This window comes from Perca fluviatilis, chromosome 9 (genome assembly GCF_010015445.1).
Source record: "Perca fluviatilis chromosome 9, GENO_Pfluv_1.0, whole genome shotgun sequence".
NCBI classification, from domain to species: domain Eukaryota; kingdom Metazoa; phylum Chordata; class Actinopteri; order Perciformes; family Percidae; genus Perca; species Perca fluviatilis.
In genome coordinates this window covers 17,409,363-17,432,424 of record NC_053120.1, presented here as the reverse complement: position 1 = coordinate 17,432,424, position 23,062 = coordinate 17,409,363, and the positions used below count along the sequence as shown (strand labels likewise).

Sequence of the window (23,062 nt, the reverse complement as noted above, 5' to 3'; positions counted from 1 at the left end):
TACCACTTCCCAAAAGGCAAGATTCTGCTCATTTTCAGTCGTGTCATGGTTTGGTTCGATGATTTTCTGTTTTACAAATTATATAAATGCTATTTGATCGGAAATGATAGCAAGCATATTTTAAGTATTGCACTGCTTGAATTTTTACATTTTAGAGAAACTGTATGACAACATTAATGATTGAATCAATCAAACATAATCAAACTGTCCACTTGCCCTTTCAGAGAAACTGGTCAACTGCTGTATCACCATTTCACAGGATCACAGACATGTTTATAAAAAAAAATACCAGTATGAAAACATATATTCAGTCACCTCATGTAGTATGAGATTATAGTGAAGTGACTTTTGATGATGATTAGTTACAGTGAATGTGGTGCATGTTTGCCTGCGTATGCCCTGCTGGATGATAATAAGCATACAGTTGCACTAGTTTGTAGTGTATGAGCCAACCCATTCCCAGCACTCAATCACACGGAGCCGATCGCATTCGCATGCAGTAGCATTAAGGGAGCAGATTGAAGGGGTAGCAAATGGGCTGAATAATATCATCTGACAATCAATTATTTCTGCAATTGCGTTACATCAAAAAACATGTTATCTGCTGCCGAGTTTGATTCATCAGGTTGCATTGAAGGTTCGGTCATGTAAATGTGGCGTAGGGACTGATTTAACTACTACACGCTGAGTGAATGAAAGAGACAGTAATAGTGTTGAGGACCATGCAAATCCCCTGCAAAGGAAACGCTGTAAATCACAGTCTGGGAGGTGCACAGAGCGGCAACACGGAGCAATAGCACACAGCACATGTACTATTCAAATGTTAATATCATTATTTTACAAGTCCTAAACCATGACCCACAGAGTATTTAACAGATACAGACACTGTGTGTTTATTCATATTGTTCTATATCATTGTCAATACATGCCCCATAAATAAATGGGGCATAACTTAAACATTGTCAATATAATTTCTGTTATTGTCAAATATATACTTTTTTGTTATTTTCATAAATTTTTTTTTTTTTTTTTTTTATTTAAAAAAAAAAAAAAAAATGAACACTGTAAATGCTGCATAAAAAAAAAAAAATGTAAATGCTGCATCAACTAGGGCAACAGAGCAAGTGACACTAAGACCGGCTTTAAATTACAGAATGAAACCAGGGATCGACCTCTGCCTCTTTCTTTTTTCTGCTTTGAAACGGGTATCTCCAATCTTTTCCAAAACCAAATGACTCTTAACTCTGCTGAGTGCAGCGTGGGTCGGGCAGCTAGATTGAAGCCAGGGTGTCTGGTTAGTGTTCAAGTTTAACACAAGATTTCTGATGTCTGATTTCAATCAACAGGCCAGACGCTACTCTCTGTTTCAGAGTGCATTGCAGTAATGCCTTGCAGATATGCCAGTGGGGGAACAGTGGGGGAATATATGTCCATATACATAGCTTAAACTTGATTCAACTTCATGGCAACTTTGCAAACACCTCTCTGCATAACACAATACAATTGACAGCGCCACAAACTAACTAAAGCCTCTAAAATATCCATTAAGTTAAACACCATTCCAAAGATTTTCAACAATGCAACATTATAAACTTAATGAAGACACAATTTATTGCAGAGCTGTTGTTAAAGACTGCATTAGTTTTAGCTAGGTGTAACTCATAATATGCAAGTGAGTGCAAATTAAAAGCTTATGCACAGAAGTCTTTATGAAAACTTATTGCCTCAAAAAATGTGAGAGGAGGGTCTTATTGGAACTTATCGAGTGGGAATAATGCAGTAGATGTTTGGTTGAATGAGGTGCGGCCTACCTAGTCTGCCACCCACATACTGTGCACACACACGCCACACATGACCTGTCAACACTTGTTAATTTCATTGAATTATTAAGTGAAAAGGCTTGGCTGTATTTGAAATGAAATTAATTCAGAGGCACTTCTGACTGGAATTTTTCAAAAAGCAAGGCTACAGGGGCTGCCCTCTTCAAAAGAGAGCATACGTTAAGAAAAAAAGGCACACAACCCACACAATTCACCTATTCTTATATATTCAGATTTCATCTTTCACTCTAAAAAAATAGCACATGATGGGTGGCCTTCCTTATTCTTTTTAAGAGATGGTGGATTGTTTGTGCTTTTTGAGAAGCAAGACTGGCAGAGTAATCAAATTAACAAGGAAAGCTGGTTCAAATAATTTGATCAACTACAAAAAAGTGAATTAGAAATAGTACTAGGTGAAGTACCGAAGCCCCAACTGTAACTGTATTCAAAAGTTAGACAGAAGTCTGGAAGAAATAATAGCTGGATTCCAGTCATAGCTATTTTGAATTAAGTTTATCACAGTTGTACTGTGAATACTGGATGCAGCGATCCAAGCTAGCACCCATTTTATTGCTGTGAAAGTTGCTCAGTTAGGTTTTTCTTGGTTCGGCATTTTTGGCCCATTACTCATATGATTTAAAGTCTAGCCTAAAACATGAGTATAGAATTCAAGCTGGAGATTACCCGCCTGAATAGCTGTCTGCCAATATGTCTTTTTTTTTTTATATTACCTTATGGCACAAAGGAAAGGAGTTCTCAAATACACATACTATAATGGGTTTTAGATTGTTGAACTAGGTTTCTCATCGACACTATGTTACACCACAGATAGCCGCTGTCCTGTACAGTAGGCTATACACTCACAATAAGTGACAAAACAGGATACCGTAAAATTTTCCCTGCTTCAGCATTTGCATAGACCCCATGTTTTACCAGACTCTAAATATATGTGTCTTTGAGACTGTTGAGATAAACCTGAGCAAGAGGATATTACAGTGAGGCAGGCAGGAGGTGAATCTGATTTCAGCAAATACTAGGGCTCTTTCTAATGTTTCATAAAACTATCATTAGCATTTCATTGTTTCAGTGGCTTTGCCTTGTCACCGCACGGTCAACTTTAAAATGAGAATTATATGTCTGGGTCTGAATATAGATCTTTTTCTCAACAAACATATTTTCTTGTCAACGCAGGGAAAGCACAGGTCTAACTAATAACATTAATGATAATGTCAGTGACTGAAAATCAAAAAGTTAGTATATATAATTGGGGAGAGGCTAAGGGCTCTATTTTAACAATCTAAGCACACGGCGTGAAGTGCCTGGTGCAGTTGCGTTTAGGGCGTGTACAAATCCACTTTTGCTAGTTTAACGGCGGAAAAAGGGTCTGTGTGCCAGGCACATTGTTCAAAAGGGTAGCACTTAGTGTCTTAATTAATTTATAGGTGTGTTTTTGGCATAACATGCAATAAACCAATAAGAGTGTCATTCTCTTTAAAAGCCAGGCGCGTTTGTACCTTGGCGCATTGCTATTATGATGGCGGATTTGCTAAGCAGGAAGGAGAGATTTTCAGGAGAAGAAACTGATCTGCTCCTGCATGAAGTGAAAGCACGCAAGGAGATCATATCATGATACTATTTCACATTATAATATTTTAATTTTTAATCTTTTGCATGTTTGTGTGCTGCTGCGCTGGGTGCAAGATAGGGCCCTAAGAGTCTGATTTGCCTTATGGTTGTATGAGATTAGTCTGATAACTCACCTCTGGTCCTCTCTTCCTCCTTCCCCAGGCCGGGAGTGTTGCAAGTGTAGGTGGCTTCCTCCTCTTGGCTTTGGGTAGTTCCTAATGGGAAACTGACAGGACGAGAGCTGGTAACTGAGCTGGATGGTCGGGAACTGGCGCAGTTCTGTAAGTAATGAGAAGGCAGTATCAGCTGCAGGAGTTCACTGTAGGGTTGTGTACCTGTAAAGGAATACACAGTCACTGGATTAACTGATGAGAACAAAGGCATCAACCATCCATCATCAACTCATCCATTCTTTACTCGCTGATCATTGGTGATGCATTTTAGTGATGCACATTTTTTCTTTCATCACAATGATCATCAGACTAATTGTGACTCTCTCTTTTATATCCATTCCAGTTTAATAGGTGATAGAAAATAAATTAAAATTGTGTTTGCATTAAACACAATTTATAAAAAAAAACTATTCACACAGTTTAAAGTCAACCTTTTGTATTTAAAAAGAACATAAGAGGATATATTGTGCACTGAAGAACTAATCAGTTAAAAGGATTAATGGCGTTTTACATTTTCCCTATTTTGATAATAGTTTTTCTCTGATTACCAATTACATTAGACTTACATTAATTAACATTAATGTCATGGGCTATTGTAGACTACTGTATTGTCCTTCCCACAATTCTAAGACCAAACCTGAGCAGCTGCTCTATGAATTTAACTCAGAGACCTCAGTGTTTCACACATGCACACGCATCCTTCCAGCCAGACCAAAATAAACTGCAATCACAGAAAACCCATTTGTTTGCACAGCTCTCAAACAGACTGGGGGGCTTCAACAGGCTCCAGGGCCTCTTATATTTCATACTTTACTTCTATCACACAGGAATGCCTCTACAATTGGGGGCTGCCATTCTGGCTGCTTTTGTGTGTTGTTGATGTATAGTTTCAGTTAATACGACACATATACACACACAAGTGGAAAAAGACAAATACTTGCACTGCTACACGTCATTGTAAGTCACTCAAACCAGGGGTCCCAGCAACAGAAATAAACAGCATTTAAAGTCTTTGATCAGACAACATGCAGCTATTTCATACCTGTTTCTGTGGTACCAGACATACAGAAAAGAAGCACCAACTCTCTACTGTCCACTTGTGAAAATCACATTCCAGTTCAATTAATTTTTTTCCAGCTCCAAGACTGATTCAGACCAATTCATTGCTTCCTATATGTTGTCAAAACTTGAATTAAGATCAAAAAAACTAATCCACTTCCAATTTATATCTATATTTCAGTGGTGTCAGGGGCATGAAGTATAGGGGGGAGTTGTTTTTTATTTGGGTCCTGCGACTGACAGCTTTATTTCACAAAGCAATCTGGCTGTGTGTGTACAAGAGGGAGGTCAGGGTGGGTCAGGAGATACTTGGTATCAAACAGGCACTCAACACTGGTCAAAGTGTGTGTGTGTGTGTGTGTGTGTGTGTGTGTGTGTGTGTGTGTGTGTGTGTGTGTGTGTGTGTGTGTGTGTGTGTGTGTGTGTGTGTGTGTGTGTGTGTGTGTGTGTGTGTGTGTGAGTATTACACTCCACCCCCTGAGGCTTAAAAAAGCTGTGTGCGCCCCGCGCCCCTGTAGAGGGCTACCACATGGAAGAGCGCTGAAAAGGTTGAATGTAGTGTATAATTTAAGAGGGGAGAGTGTGCGATTAGGTCTGGTGGAATTTATAGGAGAGGTCGTCGGGGTCAGAGGTGTGTCATGTCACTGCACCAAAAGCAATTTATAGTTAAATTGTTCCCACAATATTTTAATGATTTTCACGTTTTGTGCTAGGTTATATAATATATATATAATCTGATGTTATGTGCACTGAGAAGATCCAGTGAATGACTTGTTACAGTATCAGCCTGGTGCTTCACCTTACTTAAAAATATGTATCAGACACAATCATCCTACAGATGCTAGAATATCTAATAGATCAGATGACCTCGGCTAAGCTGTTGTAATGTTGGTGATCAAGGAATAAAAGGGACAATGAAAATTTCAAATGATCTGTTTTATTTTGAATAACCACTTTAAATCCTTAAATTTTAGTTGCAGTTAATTATCCCATTGGGTTAACCCTTCAATCGTTGCAAATAATACAAAATATAAACCCCTCTATCTCCGAGTGCCATTCGTCTTCAAATGATCCCCATATACAATAACACAGCCAAAGCCCCGGCAAGGCACGATACCCAATCCTATGTTTTACAACAAGGAATATATAGGGGCATGTGCGGTCATCTAGAGCCAAATGTCTCCTATATAACCAAAGGACAGGTAGATACAGTATTTCAAGCAGGATTAATGGCACAAAATAGCATTAGCTAAAAACCGTCAGGCGACAGTGATGGCTAAAACACGCATTCTGGTAGCGGAACCCGGCAAGATTGGAAAATTGCCACGACCAGAGGGGAGAGGAAGCAGTAAAAATGACAGTAGACAGGGGGGGCTCACTGATAAACTGAGAACAGCCAATATATCAGACTGCACCTGGCGGCTAGGGGCCCCAGGGGGCCCCTCCACCAACCCGCCCAACACACAGTACACATAGCACACACACACACACACACTTTAATTTATCTATTTATTTATTTCATTTCTTCCCATCCTTACAGTGTCCATCTCTGAGGTGGGGGGTCAAAAGGAAGTAGGGGCGCCCTGATATTTAAAAAAAAAATAATAATCAACCGTCAGAAATGGTTTCATTCCTTCTTCAATGACCTGAAGTGTGTGAGGGTGGGGGATACTAGGGGGGTACATATGTGTGGGTCAGGGTGCAGTGGGAGGGGCAGGACAAAGTGTTACTGGCCAAAGAGGAGTGGAGTTAATGTTATCACTCATAAGGGACAAGATGCATTTTGTGTGTGTGTGTGTGTGTGTGTGTGTGTGTGTGTGTGTGTGTGTGTGTGTGTGTGTGTGTGTGTGTGTGTGTGTGTGTGTGTGTGTGTGAGAGAGAGAGAAATGGTGAGGGCAAAGGAGTGTGGAATGATGAGAGTAGGTGTTTGTCAAGGTGCTAGGGTCTATAATTGTCAATATGTGTGTGTGGTGTGTGCCTGTTTGTGTGTGCTAGAGACTATTAAGTACTTTTAAAGTGCTTTGCGTAGGCTACAGTATGATCTTCCTAGACACACACACACACACACACACACACACACACACACACACACACACACACACACACACACACACACACACACACACACACACACACACACACACACACACACACACACACACACACACACACACACACACACACACACACACACACACACACAGCATCCCACCACCTCAGCCAAACGGCAGCGTCCAACAAGGTATAAATACTAGCCTGACACTTTAATATCAGGGGACGGCTTGTCCTGGATTAGAAAAGTGTAACCCACTACGGAGCTTGACATTGCTGGGATGAAGGTGCTGCAATAGGCAGAGTGAGGAAGGGGGAGAGCTATTACGGAGGGTCTATGTTTGATGTATAAGGGCATCTTTGTGGCCAGCTTTCATTGACAAGGAAAATTTAGTCTGTCACATAAGTGTGTATCAGACACGCATGCACGTGCGCACATACACACACACACACACACACACACACACACACACACACTTAAAAACAAAAAATACAGGATTACATACTGAAAAATTAAGGGCTTTTCTCCTCTCCTTGATCCTGTTGACTGTGCTCCGAACCTGAAACCAAAAAAAGAGAGAGAGCGGGAGAGAAAGAGATAAGTGTATCTGACACCGCACTCAATGAAACACACTTACAATGAATCAAAACAAAAAATCTTTCATAGCAAACAACTGCGAGCACCCAAAGTGTAGAATGGAGAAGAGAATATGGAAGGGAAATAACTAATTTGGAGTGTTAGTTTGCGGGCACTGACAGCTGTCTGTGTGTGTGTGTGTGTGTGTGTGTGTTAGTGTGCATGCGTGCGTGCGTGCGTGCGTGCGAGAGGGTGTTCCAGTATGTCTTAGTGGCTAATGGGACTTGAAAGTGACACATAGAGCCGGCAAACTAAGGAGACGACTTCAAGCTATCATCTGTCAGCATAGAGCGCCGGGACCAACAAATGGAGCTATTGGAGGAGAAGGGACCGCCCTAGCAGAACAGATTACATTTTTACACTCCGGATGAAAACAGTGTACTGCACACTTTCATTTAATACATGCAATATAAGACAATAAATTTAGAGATTTTGGAGCTATACATGCATACATTTTATTTTTTAACTAACCCAGACCATCATTTATAATTTACCTGCTTATTAACTAAACCTCCTTGGTTTTCTTTTTTTAATTTTTAATTGTATTTAACTGATGAATTTAATGTAAACATTTTTCTTTTAAATTGATATTTTGAAATTGAACCCATCCAAGTAGTTATGACTAGTTACTAATAATTAATTATATCAACAAACATTTAATATCAATATTTTGTAATTAATATCACGGGATACAAGACAATAATTCACCATTTTAGTCTGTCCACTGAAAAAAACTGCATTAATTATCCTATGAAAAACATTTTATAGAATTAAAATTAAAACATTTCTTATTTTAAATCACTTTAAAGAAATGATGTGCTTGCAACTTTATGGTAGTATAGATTTACTGATCACTAAATCATAGGTCAATATATTGGTTTGGTACAACAGAATTAGTGTTACTAGACATAAAACACAAAATAATATTCAAAATGTAGGATTCAATCTAAAATAGCTCCAGCATTTTCCTAAGGAAGGATGGTGGAGGAATGAAAATATCGGAATGTTCAAAAATGTATATTTTGCCACACAGCAGCAGTTTTAAATAAATGTATTTCCCTGCTAGAAAGTTACAATGTTTTAAATTACTAATACAGTTTAATAAAAATGGGGGAAAACATAACATAATATTTTAACATAAAATAGTATTCATTTGATATTGGAAAACCTTTATATTCTTTTTAGTATGATCCATTTGCTACTGTAAACAAGTACATAATATTAAAATAAAAAGCATACAGAACAGCAGCAATTACTCAGTGTGTTAGTAGTTCAGTTAAGTAGGGTGAAGTCTTCTATGAAAAGCCTCCGGCACTTATGAGGTCCGTATGTGTGTGTGCACTTGCATGTGTCCGTGCACATTGTCAGTGTTCACTGTAAATTTGTAGCGGATGGGAACTCATCACTACAGCCCGTCCCAGCCCAGCCCACCACGTTAGTGAATATGCATTATGGCTTATGGCTTCATTAAGTCACAGCGTGTTATAAATTATGACACCACACTGAACACACACACACACACACACACACACACACACACACACAGTCTCAGAGTCAGCATGTGTATACAGAGGATGTTTTGCATACATACCAACTTTGAAGGGCCACATAATGAAGAAAGCCCGAGCCTTGTGACAGGGCAGAATCAACAGCACTAGCATCATGTTTCCAAAACCCTATTATTTCTGACAAGATCCGCAGAAGGCCTTCGACATGGTGCAGATGTTGGAGAGACGCCGTCTTAACACAATTTAATGGGTAAAGTAAGTCCTGGGGATTTCATTGATATCAAAAGCAGCCGGCGTGCTGAGGCAATTACATGACACAACTTAATTAATCATTTGACAATGAGGGGAAGGGCATTGTTTTAGATGATCGTTATGTGTTTAAGGGGTTTGCGCACACTCAAGGTTTCGCAATGATGCAAAGCGTGGTTCCCCATGTAAATGGGCGCTAAGCGATTACCATATGAAAGCAGCGCGCCCGACAACACCTGCCGACATCCTTGGAGTTGATGGAAATAAAAGGTCATCAAAGCATGGGATTACAAGGTGACCACCAAGGAAAAGCTAATTGCAATGAATAATGGAAATCTATCGTCAGGTAATTAGCAATTAAAACGCTGCATTTTGAGTGTAATAGCAGCAGACACAGTCTGTCTTCCATGCCATATTGGTAAATACTGAGCCTGGGAACCAGTCTCATGAATGGAAACTTTTTGGTGTTTGAGGCACCAGTTAATTCCACACCAAGGTAAAGTTCCTTCGCACTAAGATGGTTAAAAACTGATTGATTTTCCAGGTTAAGAACTTTGCAAAGTTCTTTCTTCACTCTATAGACATGTGTGTGAAAATGTTATCTAAGGAGGGGTTCTGTCCCCAGCCATCAAGGCAGGTCGGCTTCAATCAATACAGACAGAACAGGAACCTCACTGTCTCACACTGGCCTTTCACTGAAACACTGATTGCAGGGAAGAAAACAAAAAATGTGTTAACATTCCAATTCAGTGTTTCTAGGATTTTTCTATTGAGCAAATATTTTCTTTCAGGTGTCAGGGAGGCTGAAACCTGAAACCAGAGAGTGGTGCTCTGTGTCACACGTTAAGCCAGTTAAAGATACAAAACACAAGATGAGCAGGCTGAAGGAGAACAAAAGGAGCGCCCAAGAAAGGTGCTGAGGGTTCAGAAGAAAAAAGAGAAATGTGTGATGTGAATAATGGCAAAATGATAAAAAAATTTAAAACATTAACAAAGAAGTGTGATCCTTTTGAAAACCAGAACATGTACATGAGCTGCTCCCAGGGTTAAGGGCAACTTCAGTTGAAGAAAAATGTATTCCCAAGCACTAAAAAGCTACTTAAGCAAGAATGCTGTGTTGATTTATTTTACAGTGCAAAGGGTTAGCCTTCCCTGGCTCTGCATTGTCGGTGCATCGCCTATGGCTCAAGGACAGCTCTCAATGCTCTGGAGAAGACATGGATGAAGAAAGGAAAGAGAAAATGGGAAATAGCAAGAGACAGGAAATGGAAATGTTATATACGAGATGTCCTCGTTGATGGTCAGACAAACAGATTTGATGATGACATAAAGTTGAAATAAAGGAGTCTGGAGAAAAAAACATACAAAATACATGTAGAGAGGAGAAGGGGGGAACTAATGTAATACTGACCATTATTTTCGAAGAGCTGGCTAAAAAATGTAGCGTATATAAAGTGACGATGACCTTGTACATTCAGTCAAAGCAACAAGAGGCAAATGAAAACATGAGGTATGTTTGTATTCATCAGAACTAAAGACTCGTCAAGCATGGTTCATTTCGTCCACAGTGGAGCCAGTTTGTTAGATTTACTTTAGCATACTGCATTACAGAATGTACAGGTTTTTATTTTATTTTGCTGAGAAATTAACAATCATTTTTATATTCAACATTTTGCATGTATCTCCAGAAAACTTAACACGTGTGTTTTTTTTTCTCAAATGCTAGTTTGAAAACAGAGTTCTGCTATGGCATTTCAATGACTTGTCAGTGGCGTTCAAAATTAGCACCATCTACTATCCAAATGCTGGTAAAATATGCAAGTGGCTGGTAGATTTGCTTCACTCACCAGCCATAACAGCAATGGTAATCTATTGAGTGGCTGGTAAAATTGAACATTCACTAGCCATTTGGCTAGTGGACAAAAAAGTTAATTTTGAACCCTGCTTGTCAGACATTTCAGAGGCGATATTTCTGTGTTTTGAATTGTTAACCGTGCTACAAGGAAACTCCTTTTTGGATACCCACTTTCTCCTTAAGTTTGGAGTGGGAAGTGTGTAAAAATGAGAAATAGTGCTTTAGTGCTGTATTTAAAGAAGACTCAGATGCAATATCATATGCACATCTAAAGTTAACCCTATTTACATAGACTAGACTTAGACTTTACTAAGAGCCACATTTGACCAAGAGTGATTTTCATGACTTGAGTCTCATCCATTAAATCGTATATCTCCGTCTCTCGCCACTCACCCACCCTCCACCCCTACACAGATACGGCGTATCTAAATGGTAATAAAGCAGCATCTCAATACAATATGTCCTTCTTCATTGCATATTGTTGGTTGCATATTGTTTTTCTTTTTTTGTCCTACTATGGTTACTCCTTGGGACCCCGCAAAGCCCTGGCCAGCGGCTTTGTCAGGATGCTAAATGGAGGGCCGTGAGTTTAAAAACTTAAAGAGGCAGTGAAATATTAGCCAATGTGGGTGAGGAATGAGTGGCTGAGAACCGCGGCGTGTCAGTGTTTAATGGTCGGACTCGGATGCATATAAGTTAGTCCAAGCATGAAGGGCAGTGGGACGCTCGCGTGGAAACGATGTCCCCTCCCCTCCTTCCCATCCCTCCTCCCATCCACTGATGCACGTTCAAACACTCTCTCTCTCTCTCTCTCTCTCTCTGTCTCTCTCTCTCTCTCTCTCTCACACACACACACACACACAACACACCCCACCCACACAGCTTTTAAGCAAGGAGCCCATCAGAAACTTGTCATTTCTCTCATTCACTCCGACAGCCTTGAGACACAATGCAGACTTACCTCTGTGTTGTACACCCCATATATCAGGAAGATGAACAGGCCCTGCAAACACAGACAAAGAAAGAGCGAAAGAAAGAGAGAGAGAGAGAGAGAAAAAAAAGAGAAAAAAAGAGGAGGACAAAGTTGTTACAGTTGTTTTCTCTCTTATCCTCTAGTAAAAAACAAAAGATGAAAAGTAATGAGTGGAGCGACATGTTCGAGTTATGATTGAGTTGATTCGTACTTTCCTTTCTTCTCAGAGTTGAAGTAGACTGTAGTGAAAAGTACCAAGAGAAGAAGCAGGACTTGAAAGAGTCCAAATTGGGCCACATCCTTAAGGCTCAGCTTGTGTTTGTTTCTTCAACAATACTCACGCTTTTCATTCCAGTCCCCACTAAGCCATCATAGGCTCAAACACAAGGTTCCATATAGCTTTATCAAAATAGAAAATCTATAGTGCCTTTGTTCAGTCTGTGTTCTTAGACACTGTAACACACATATATATGATTGAGAACCAACAAACACACAAATAACACATGTATACATACCCACACAAACATATGCAACAGACACAAATAGCCATAAATTATGGGGAAACAAAGACAGTATGAACACATACACACACGTACATAAAGAGAGCAACTCAGGCCAAACGAGACTATCAAGGAAAACCATTGGAGGAAAGCGGAGAAAGAGAGACAGAGGAAGCATAATGAAAAACATGACACATAAAAGAAGATATTTCACGTTCAGAAAACTCCACGGCTAGTACCCATGGCCCAAGAATGCCATGTCCTTTGGTGCATAAAGACTGCACTTTTGGTCACAGAAAAACAGCTATTTTTCATTCCAATCCATGGTGGCATCTATTGAATGTACAAGCTGTGCATTGGCCTTTGAGCCATAATGTAATACTGTTGCCTCAATGGAAACAGATTGAATTGTGCCACAAAAGATGTGCTGAGAAAAATGAAAAGGCAGATAACATCCTGTAAATTTCAAGGTTGATAGACACAGTGGGTCTGGCTCATACACAAAAAAAACTTTTAAAAGTACATCTCTCGCCTTTCACTGCTCAGAGTGTCTGTGTTACTTCATCTTTAAACGAAGGTAAGGACACATCCTGAGGACAGGCAGACACAACCTGGTCAATACATCAATCAAGTCGAGTTTGGAGCATCCAATTTTTGCCAGAGGGAGATCTCGATGCATCACCATTGACAACATGATTTGGGGGCCCATTCGGAGTGACAGGCCGACGATGGCGACGGTGACGACCTCTAGCCCAAGCTACTGCCCATTCACCTCCTACTGGCTGCTCTCCTGTCCTCCAGGGACTGAATTGCCCTGTCTGTCGGGCTGTCAGGTGACATCTTAGGACATCCATCCTCTTTAAACTGACAATTCCGCTGGTCTCTGACATGCTGAAGACAACAAGCATAACAAGGGATCTCAAGCTGAGACCTGCAATTTTATCTCCACACTTCTTACTTTAAATTGCATGTCATGTTGGCTACAACCTAATACAGTACAGGATGTAATATATTTAAGACTAAATATCTTTGCTGCTCCACAGCACAATATGACAACCATATGTTTTGTTTACCAACAGCAGGAATTGCACAAGTACTACTAAAGCTGAGATGTCTGGCTTTGAAAACTCATCTTCTCAGTCATACTCAGCAATAAGTCACATTTCACAGTTCCAAATGTCCAGTTATAGAGGATAGTACTACAAAAAAACAATCACCATCTTACAAAATGTTTTGGTTAAAAAGGCTACAAAGCCTTTTTCTCCAAGCTAAAAAATATCAATGACAAAGCTCTGGTATTACACAAGTGTGTAAGGAGGCATATTATCTTATTACTAGCATGCTATAATCTTTGTCTAATTTCAAACTGTTAGCTTATTCCTCTACTGTCAAAATGCAAATTTATTGTTGGGTTCACTATAGGCCACTTTAGCTCAAATGCTGCTTCCCACTGCATGCTGCGGCCTGACTCGCTCTTTTTTTGTTTTCCATTAGCAATAGCTGTGGAAAGTACTTGGTACTTTTTTGATACCACCTTGGTCAAGGTTCCAAGCAAGCTGAACCGGTACTAGAAGGTGGAGTTAAAACAATCACATGAAATCACATAGTCCTCCACATAATTTCACAGCTTTCACATGGTTTTTGATTCCAGAGAGCAGTCTTCCATGATATCAAACAAACTAGGACATCATCTTCAGAAAATAGAGCCTATTGTACTCCAGTCTTTAAACAAACCCCTAGCTGCCGTCAAGGAAGCTGGCACCTTTGTATTTTTTGTATGTGCTATAGGCTGACTGTAATAATTACACCTAAAGTACATTTTAAAGTACTTCATTGAGGTTTTTAAAGTCAGAGAAAACAACACATCACCAGTAAGTTTTAACAAATGCATCCTGATAAAGGAAGTGCTACAAATGGAGTGCCATTATGTTTTTACTTTGGTCAATAAACAGGTTTTCAAAAAGGACTAAGGCCACCTACATTGAAATTTCATTTTACTTTTTTAATTAATGCAACTACAATCAAAACCTATAATGTCCATTGACATAGTATTGTATATAGAGTTTATCATAACATACAGTTGGGTCATATACTCTTTTCACAGACATACACACACATAAAAATGCATGTACACAAGCGCACACACATACAATAACAGACAGTGGGTGGTTAATTTGCAAACACATACCCTATTGTATTGCATTAGAATTGCAATTTCCAACTCATTGTTGCAATTTGATTATCATGTTTTTGATCATTCCTCTTATTTGTAATTAATCTTTTGTTGTGTAGTGAACAAAGTGGGGAGAACATACTGTGCACATTAGGAAAAATGATCTATTAAAATATAATTGAGTTAAAAATAAGTGGCAGCACAACAATAATGATGGATTGTTTAAAATGTTAATTCATTAAAATTCCCACTAAAAACAAACAGAGATGAAAAATGGGGCGCATTATTTAAATGCATGTGCACTTTTCTAAACCCAGTCCTGTTTCTTTTGAACTCAGCGGCAAATGCTACAAATTTATGCAAAGAATGAATGCAGTTGCTTTCAAAGTATTGCTCTACAGTACATCAAACAGGGGAGCATAAATTAATTAGCATCCAGCTAATTAGGGAACAATTGTATGTTTAAAAAGTTAAAGCCAACAAACACTGTTTGACCAAAAACATTATTACCCCAGAAAGATGCACTATGCTGCAATGCAAGACAGAAAATAGCATTTGTTTAAATGAGAATGCAGAAAGAACAAATCAAAGTCAGAGATCGATTTAGTTACAGAATTAAGTTAATTCACTTAAACCAGGATGGTGTTCTAACCCTTGTACTTTTGACTTCTGGCTGTTTGTGATCCTGACAACCTCCTTTTGGAAGTTTACCACATTCTACCTCCGCTGTCCTTGTAACTCGCTCTTCCTTAAAGCATCAACTGAGTGCATTAAATGTTTGAGGCAATCCATCAACCACTGGCTATACTAGTAATAAAAGCTTTATGCCAGTGTTTGTGTAAATGTGTCTATTTAATAGCTTCAATGTATGTGGAAATGTAAATTTAAAAAAGCTTATTTTCCGCAAATGTCAAAAGCTATAGATCTTTGGCAAATAACAAGGTTCTTATAGTCTGTCTATTTAGTAATTTAATGTTATGAGGAGACAAAGTGATTGAGCCTGTAGGAGTTCCGTGTTTAGCTGAAAGATACTATACAAGGCTGTTGATGGATGTACTTGTAGCTGCCAGGATCAAGCATGTGAGCTTTCACTTACTTTAATTATTAACAACCAACATAAAATGGGCAGCATATGATATCTTATTCGCATCTCTAATATAAATTTTAAAAAATATATTTATTTTTGAAGCACATTACAGTACAACGAAATGCAATGTGTTTTTCGCCACACCTACAGAGCACCAAAGGCAATTTTAATCTACCACAAAAAATAATGAAATCAAGAATACGATGGATAAAGATTTAAGCCCTATTCACTCATTGACTGACCCATAATTTCTCCAATAACTTGCAGCGTGTACCCAACTTTCGATTTCTACAAGCATGAAGATAAGAAAAAAAAGTTCTAGATCTGCAATCTCCCCTCTTTTTGGTTGTTTGCTGTCTCTGATACTCTGGCAGAAAAAAAAATGAGTATTAGGACTAAGAGACCTCATCATTGCATATGTCCAGCAGTCACACAAACGTCCACGACAAGCTTGGCTGTGGACATTGATAGATCCTAGTTAAATCCTGTACATCAGCCCCAAGTTTCCACTGCACATTTTCCTCATTTTGACAGTGAGTGCACTGTAAATTCATTTTAGTTAGTTAGTAATTTGGGGAGCTCACCTGCCCGCTTTATACATGCTCCTACTGACAATCCACTGCTGTACCAAGACAAACAAATGCATCAACCTCCCAAATGTGTAAAGTTAGGCAGCACAGGCAGGTAAAAATCTCAGAAAACGTTTATGAAAAGTTTATGATACTGTCCTTGGGAAACAAAATGTCAATGTAAAGATATGAAAACGTATGATGAAGGAGGGAGTGTCTTGGTAAGGAGAAAGACTGACAGGGCAGCTTTCTCTTTTTTTCTTTGAATATATTGCTGCTGTCAGCTTAGTGCTCATTTCTTTGGTCAGTACAATAGATGTTCTAAGGATAATTCAATACAGTTAGCCATAATGGCCATTTCAGGTGGCTACTTTCTGTGTTTACTTTCATTCAGACTCAGAGACAAGCATTTGAGTGCTTGGTTCACAGAATCTCTACAACGGGGGTGGCAAGTGCAAAAGGTAGTAGTCACTCCACTGACTAAACACAATGTAATCATTTCATCAGCTCCACTAATCGAAATAAATGTTACGCTAGTATCAAGCTAGTAGCCAGCTATAGTCAGATCCAATAAGATGTCTTCAATGTAAATCCAATAATAAAGTATAGTAACTGAAGGCTATTTATTTTTTTAACTTCCACAAAAGGGCTGCCCAGTAGCTCACCTGGTAAAGTGCATGCCCCATATCCTACCACAGCGGGCCGGCTTCAACTCAGACCCGCAGCGGCTCTTTGCTGTCAATCCTCAGCTATACTATCTCATAAAGACAAAAAATCCCCCCACCCCCCAAAAAAATTAAATAATAAATTGAGGTCTTTGACTCTCCAACAAGAAATGTTGATGAAGCCACATACTGACAAAGGGGACCCCTCATCCCTTGAGCACTTGCGTTTGGTACAGATTGGCCTTTTTGGTAAGCAATTGCCAGCAATACATTTATTTATTCCAACATATGGATCTCAAAAACGTCTCTATTTACAGTATGTACAGGTTTTCAGTGTTTTGTGCTCAGCCGCCTTTATGTTTAAAGCTCAAAGTTTGTTTTTCATGTCCGTGTAGCATGCGTGACTTCAATTTGGTCATCTGCCTATCCTCAATACGACTTGGTTAGCAGAAAGGCACATTCTAGAATATTTGTAGAAAATGTGTTAACACTTTCAAAAAAGACAGGCATGGTCTCAAGCAAAAAAACAAACTTCATGCTTTACATTGACTTTTCAGGGGGAATAAATTCAGCCTTTACAAACATACAATGTCAGAAATTAGAGTCAGTTAGGCAAGTCTATCATGTCAACACTTGGGCAAGCCCTGAAACTAAAAACCATGTTTAAAAAGAATCTTTCCTCTATTGGTATGGCACAAAGTAAAAAGTTTCACGCCATCTCAACGTTCCATGTTTAAAGATAGCTGTATTTCATTACTTTCATGAGTTATTGTAAACCACATGTTCCAGTTTTTAGGAGAACTTCAGGCACTGTCATTGCTCAATGTCAAAAATGATTTATACTTGTCTAACCCAATATCAAAAATCAAAATAGATATACTTTTCACAAATGACATCTTCCAATTGGGCCGACAGCTTTCTCTTAAGTAGCTGAAGACCGCAACCTCCACATCCTTTTAGAGAATTCCAGCTTTCAGTGTCACCCAATGCCAAAAATGAGAGCTATTTGAACAAGTTGAACCCAACGTCAAATATCCCAGCCTAAATTCAAACACACAGAGACACTTTTCACAAATAGAGCTATCTGCATCCCCACTTGGCAAAAAAATGGTAGGAAAAATTCTACACTCGCACCTGGTAATCATTACGGAAATAAGAGACAGAAGAGGTTAAAACGCTGTGAAGGGGGGGAAAAGAAAAGAAATTCACACTTCTGCGTTGGGGCTTGCTAATGTCTCTGACCCCTCCACGCATAAACAGTTTAATTAACATGTATACATAACTTTCACTTTAACTGCTCATGGCATGTCAAATCAAAGTGTCTGTCAAAGCTGTGAAACAGGGAGTTGATACTTTGCAGGTCCTCAGTTCAAATCCAGCTCTGTGTAACTGCTCCAGCTGGCCAGAGAAGCTGGCAATAAGACATGAAGGCAGACAGACAGGCAGGTAGACGGGCAGCCTGCCACTCTGTCAGTTTGATGAGATAAACACCTCCCAATAAAAGCTTTGTAACGCCCAGCTAAGTTTTGCGCAACTCAGGAGTCAAGACAGTTTGATGCTTTCAGTGGAAAAACTAAATACTAACCAAACAATAATGCCTAAGTGCAGCTATGGACATTCTACTGATGCAGATATAATGTTTATTATACATTATACGTAAATGTATAATAAACCCATTTGCGCAACAAGGAATTTTTAAAATTTCTATGGTCAAACTGCAAATTCATCTTTGATTTATGTCTACATTGCTGGAAAAATTGCAACAAATACATACAATCCTGACAAACTGGAATTGCCTGCAAAACAATGCACATGCCATAATTTCCATCCATTATTATTAAACTCTTTATTTGCTTCTCTTCACAATGAAGCATTACAGCACACAGTCTATGAGGACGGGGATGGGGGTCAAAGTTTTCTTCCTGTTTCCATCCTACTGTACATTATTAGGAAAAGCAGATCAGTCGCTCCCTCAGACGAGCTATTAGGACTCTCCCTGTTTCTTTCCCACACACACATCCAGTCAGTTGGGCTGTCACATTGAGGAGGGGACCCCCAAGTCAGCCTGCCTCTACAGGGTATATAGCTACAGAGGAAAACCGCGTGTGTGTACACACACACACACACACACACACACACACACACAAATACAAATAGGCACACACTGAGGCCGGCAGCAACACCAGTACTGGTGTGTGATGGCTCAGGAGAGGAGGGAGAATTATTAGCTTAGCCCTGAACCACCTACTTAATATAGGGGCCGGCAGTGATTGCTAACAGACCCTGGCAGAGGTGACAGCTTTTGGCCCTGCTTGAGGAAATCCAATTGAAAAGCAGCCAAGAGGAACAACAACCCCGAAACAGATGTTGCTCGCTACCACCAGCGCAACTTGGATACACACAACCCAGCGGCAACAAACCGCGATGGCAAATCTGACACACACAAACATACACACAGCGGACACAGAGTGGAGCGCACACACACATACTGTAGGGCCACATGAAACTGTAAAATAACCGCATGAACAAGGGAAAAAGGGATCACCAGAAATGACCATAAACTCATAAGTTGTACACAATGCACACAATGCACACAAGTAATGATTTGTAAAACTCACTCTTGGTGCTGTTCACAGTATTTGCATTGCAATTGGCATTCAAATAATGAATACATCTGACTTTCATCCTGTTTTCTGCATTATTGATGTTTTAATAAAATAAATAACAAATATAATGAGCTCTAAGGCCAATCCTGAAGAGAATTTCTATCAGTGATGTCATATATATATATATATATATATATATATATATATATATATATATATATATAAGAATAGCAAAATACAATAAAATATAAATTACATTAAAATAAAACATCATCCCAAAAAAAAAAAAAAACACAACACCCAACAACCAACACACAAACACACATACGGGGCTTTTCCCTCCAGTTTGAACATGATTTAAGGATCCATAAACGCTATCAATCCAAGGTTATATATTTTTTTTCATGGTGGAGCACAAAACACTCTGGCAGCTAAACCAGAAATAGAATTAAGAGGAAAAATAATAAAAACTGAAAAAATAAAGAAAGAAAGATCAGGGAAGAGTTTGTAAGTCTGTTAAAGACATTTATATTGAGCAAAGGCCAAATCAAAACCTTTCCCTCCACGGAATACACCGACCCAAACATCCATATATCTATCCCTCTTTTCTTTTTTTAACATCTTTGGCAGGGCATTTCAATGAAAACATAACACACAGGCCCTCAAATCATTACAGCCCCTTGCTCCAATATTAATTGAGTTTGGCAAGGCTGACCATGCCTCAGTCATAATAACATTCATTTATTTTTTTCTATTGCCGCTACTGCAAAAGAGCAAGGAAGAAAGAGGGGAGAGGGAGAGAGAGAGATATAGAGAGTGAGGGGGAAAAATGGGCTAAAATCAATTCTGACATATCTTTATTGCCAGTCGATGACAAATGACGGCACATTTGCCATTGCTCTGGCATTGTGTCAGTGTATGTCATATCGATTTTACATCAGACGGACAAATGTTATTGATGAAGAGCACAAGTAACAGATGAGCACTCCATTTGACTTGTTTTAACGTTTAAATAAACCAGAATGACGACGCAGTGAGGGGTTGACTGTGTAGCGGATCTTTCCATTTGCTAATAGACATGATTTTTTAAATTTCTTTCTTTTAAAATTAACTCAATTCCTTTGCGTTTACACAAACCGGGCCTGTTGGGAGTGGGTATCTACACCCTGAACCTGATCACACTGCACACATGTGGTAATGTAATGGCGGGGTGGTAAAGAGAGCACGAGAAAGAGAGTGAACTGTAAACAAACTAGCTTTTAAACAAGATAATTTAGGAGTGCGTGTCTTAGGCGCCAAGCAAAACACAGCCATGGAAAACTGATACAAACTTTTAACACATGGGTCAAAGCAGGAGTCTTTGAACTGGTGAGGAAAAGTACGCTGTGAGTGCAGAGAGCTGTTTAATTAAAAATACTTAGGTATCCAACGGGCCTTTCTGTGGCGCCCGCTTGTCAAATTGTATGTGATCCAACTGTCAATCTCCGAGGGTGTTTTCTAATGGCATAGTTTTCCACTGACAGAGAGGAAAAAAATGTTGGAAGAGAACAAGTCCTGAGAAACAGCAGCTGGGGACTGGGTTTGGTTTATAGGAACTGTACACATGGACACACACATGCTCAGTTGCAAGGTGCTCGGGTTACTGACACTAACATATGCACACTACACATAGATATCAGTGTATACACACAGATATGTGTACAGTACATTACTAAGTTCAGATATATTAATATAAATTGATCCACAAACACTTCCAGCCTACACACTACATACTTATGACATGCTGTTAATTTTCATTATAGAGAAGTCTTAACCTTAACCATGTTAAAAAATAATTTATTTTAAATCAAACCAGTCAACCGGGTACAATGACGTTATCCCCAAACGGGTAATTCTCCCCACAACAACTGGTGCAAAAGTCCAACAGTTCCCATCTATGGGCTATGAGAGAAACACACACAAAATCCACTGTACACACTCCCTTCCACCTAAACATACACACATACAGACACAGGTGTATATGCACAGGCAACACACACATAGAGTGAAGAGTCATACCTTTTCTGAGGAAGAACAGTGGATCGTTCCTAACTTATGAACTTGTCAATTTGTAAACCTTCACAATACCATTTAAAATGCTTCAGTCCAGCAGATTTTGCAATAGTCAATTTGCACCCTAAGTCTATCATCAGTGTGCACAAATTACACAATTTATGACAACTTTCACTGTATACTTTGCACTGCAGTGGCCAGCTAAGGGTAAATAAGCGATGCTGAAGCAACATTAAATGTACTGTAGCATCAAAACTGTATGAGAAAGAGATGGTCGAGGACATGTGAAATGAAGGTGATAACGCTTTTGATATGAGGATATTCATTTGGGAATTTAAGTTGACTTCTATATTAACAGAGAGCTGCTAGCCAAATCAGACAAAGGTACAGTTTTGAGAATTCAAACTCAGATTTCTGTGGTGATGGGTAAGAAGTTTCCCTACGCTACCTGTATGCCAACAGAACCTCAGCTTACAATTTGTCTATGCAAGCGTGCCTAACCTGTGGAAACAAATATGTTTTGCATAAAAAGTGTACGATTTGCAATGTGATGTTCACCTTTGGTCTATTCTTTTTGAGAAGGTGCACAATGTGTCCATCTATTCATATGCATACATTCCTAGGCATAAAAAAAAAATTTAAAATCACCTGACAGATACATGAACGCACACACACAGTACCGTTTGAACAGAACACCTAAAATTGCACCACTGACAAGACTGTGTTGCAGTGCCCTTGACTAACAATGACAAATGGATGCAATATGCAAAAACTGAACAAGTTGCTTTTGGGTACAAAACAGGAAAAAAGATTGCTCCAGGTACCATTATGGGATGCGTTTGCTTTCCTGTTTCCCAGCTGAGGTGAACCGAGCTGAGGTTAATGGTTTGTGTCAAGATCAAGAAGTGTGTGAGTTAGTGTGTGTGATATGTGTCCATGAAGGTGTGAGTGAGGAGACAGAAAGGGAGAAAGAGTATATTTCGCTTATTTAGTGGTGTGGATTGTCAACGAGTGAGTCTTGTGATACATTGTTGTGCTGTTGCTGTGACCTTGTATGTGTTAGGAATGTAAATGACCACAGATACATTATTTGGATATCAAGAAATTATGCACTTTAAACCGATTTTTTTTTTTCATAAAGTGAGTGGTAATATTTGTTTAATAGAGAGGCAAAGTCCCTCCCCTTCCGGTGGACCACTATGGGACCTTATTTCAGAAAAAATATGAATACGGGAAGATTTTTTTAATTTTGTTATGCCATTTGCATTGAGCCATGGATTAAACGATGTTCATCAATTTAAAAGATAATTTTGCAAGTCAAGAAAGTCTCAGTTTGTCATAAAACTGTTGAAGTATAAGACTGTGAAAGTGCGTAATTAGAAAGACTACATACTTCAAAGTCGCATGGGTGACAGCTCGCTGAAGCTACGAGTGTGTTTCATACTGGGATGTAAAGTT

At 39.1% G+C, this 23,062-nt stretch overlaps 1 protein-coding gene across 1 annotated transcript in view; it reads right to left on the bottom strand.

Annotated features, from left to right (window-relative positions):
* Window positions 1–23,062, bottom strand: part of LOC120565631 (adhesion G-protein coupled receptor D2) — a 97,409-nt gene that overhangs the window by 35,086 nt on the left and 39,261 nt on the right. Inside the window, exons 21-23 of the mRNA XM_039811535.1 lie at window positions 11,941–11,982; window positions 7,237–7,290; window positions 3,581–3,725 (exon numbers count right to left, since the gene is read on the bottom strand). Coding sequence (XP_039667469.1) covers window positions 3,581–3,725; window positions 7,237–7,290; window positions 11,941–11,982 — 241 coding nt within the window. The remainder of the gene's footprint in view (window positions 1–3,580; window positions 3,726–7,236; window positions 7,291–11,940; window positions 11,983–23,062) is intronic.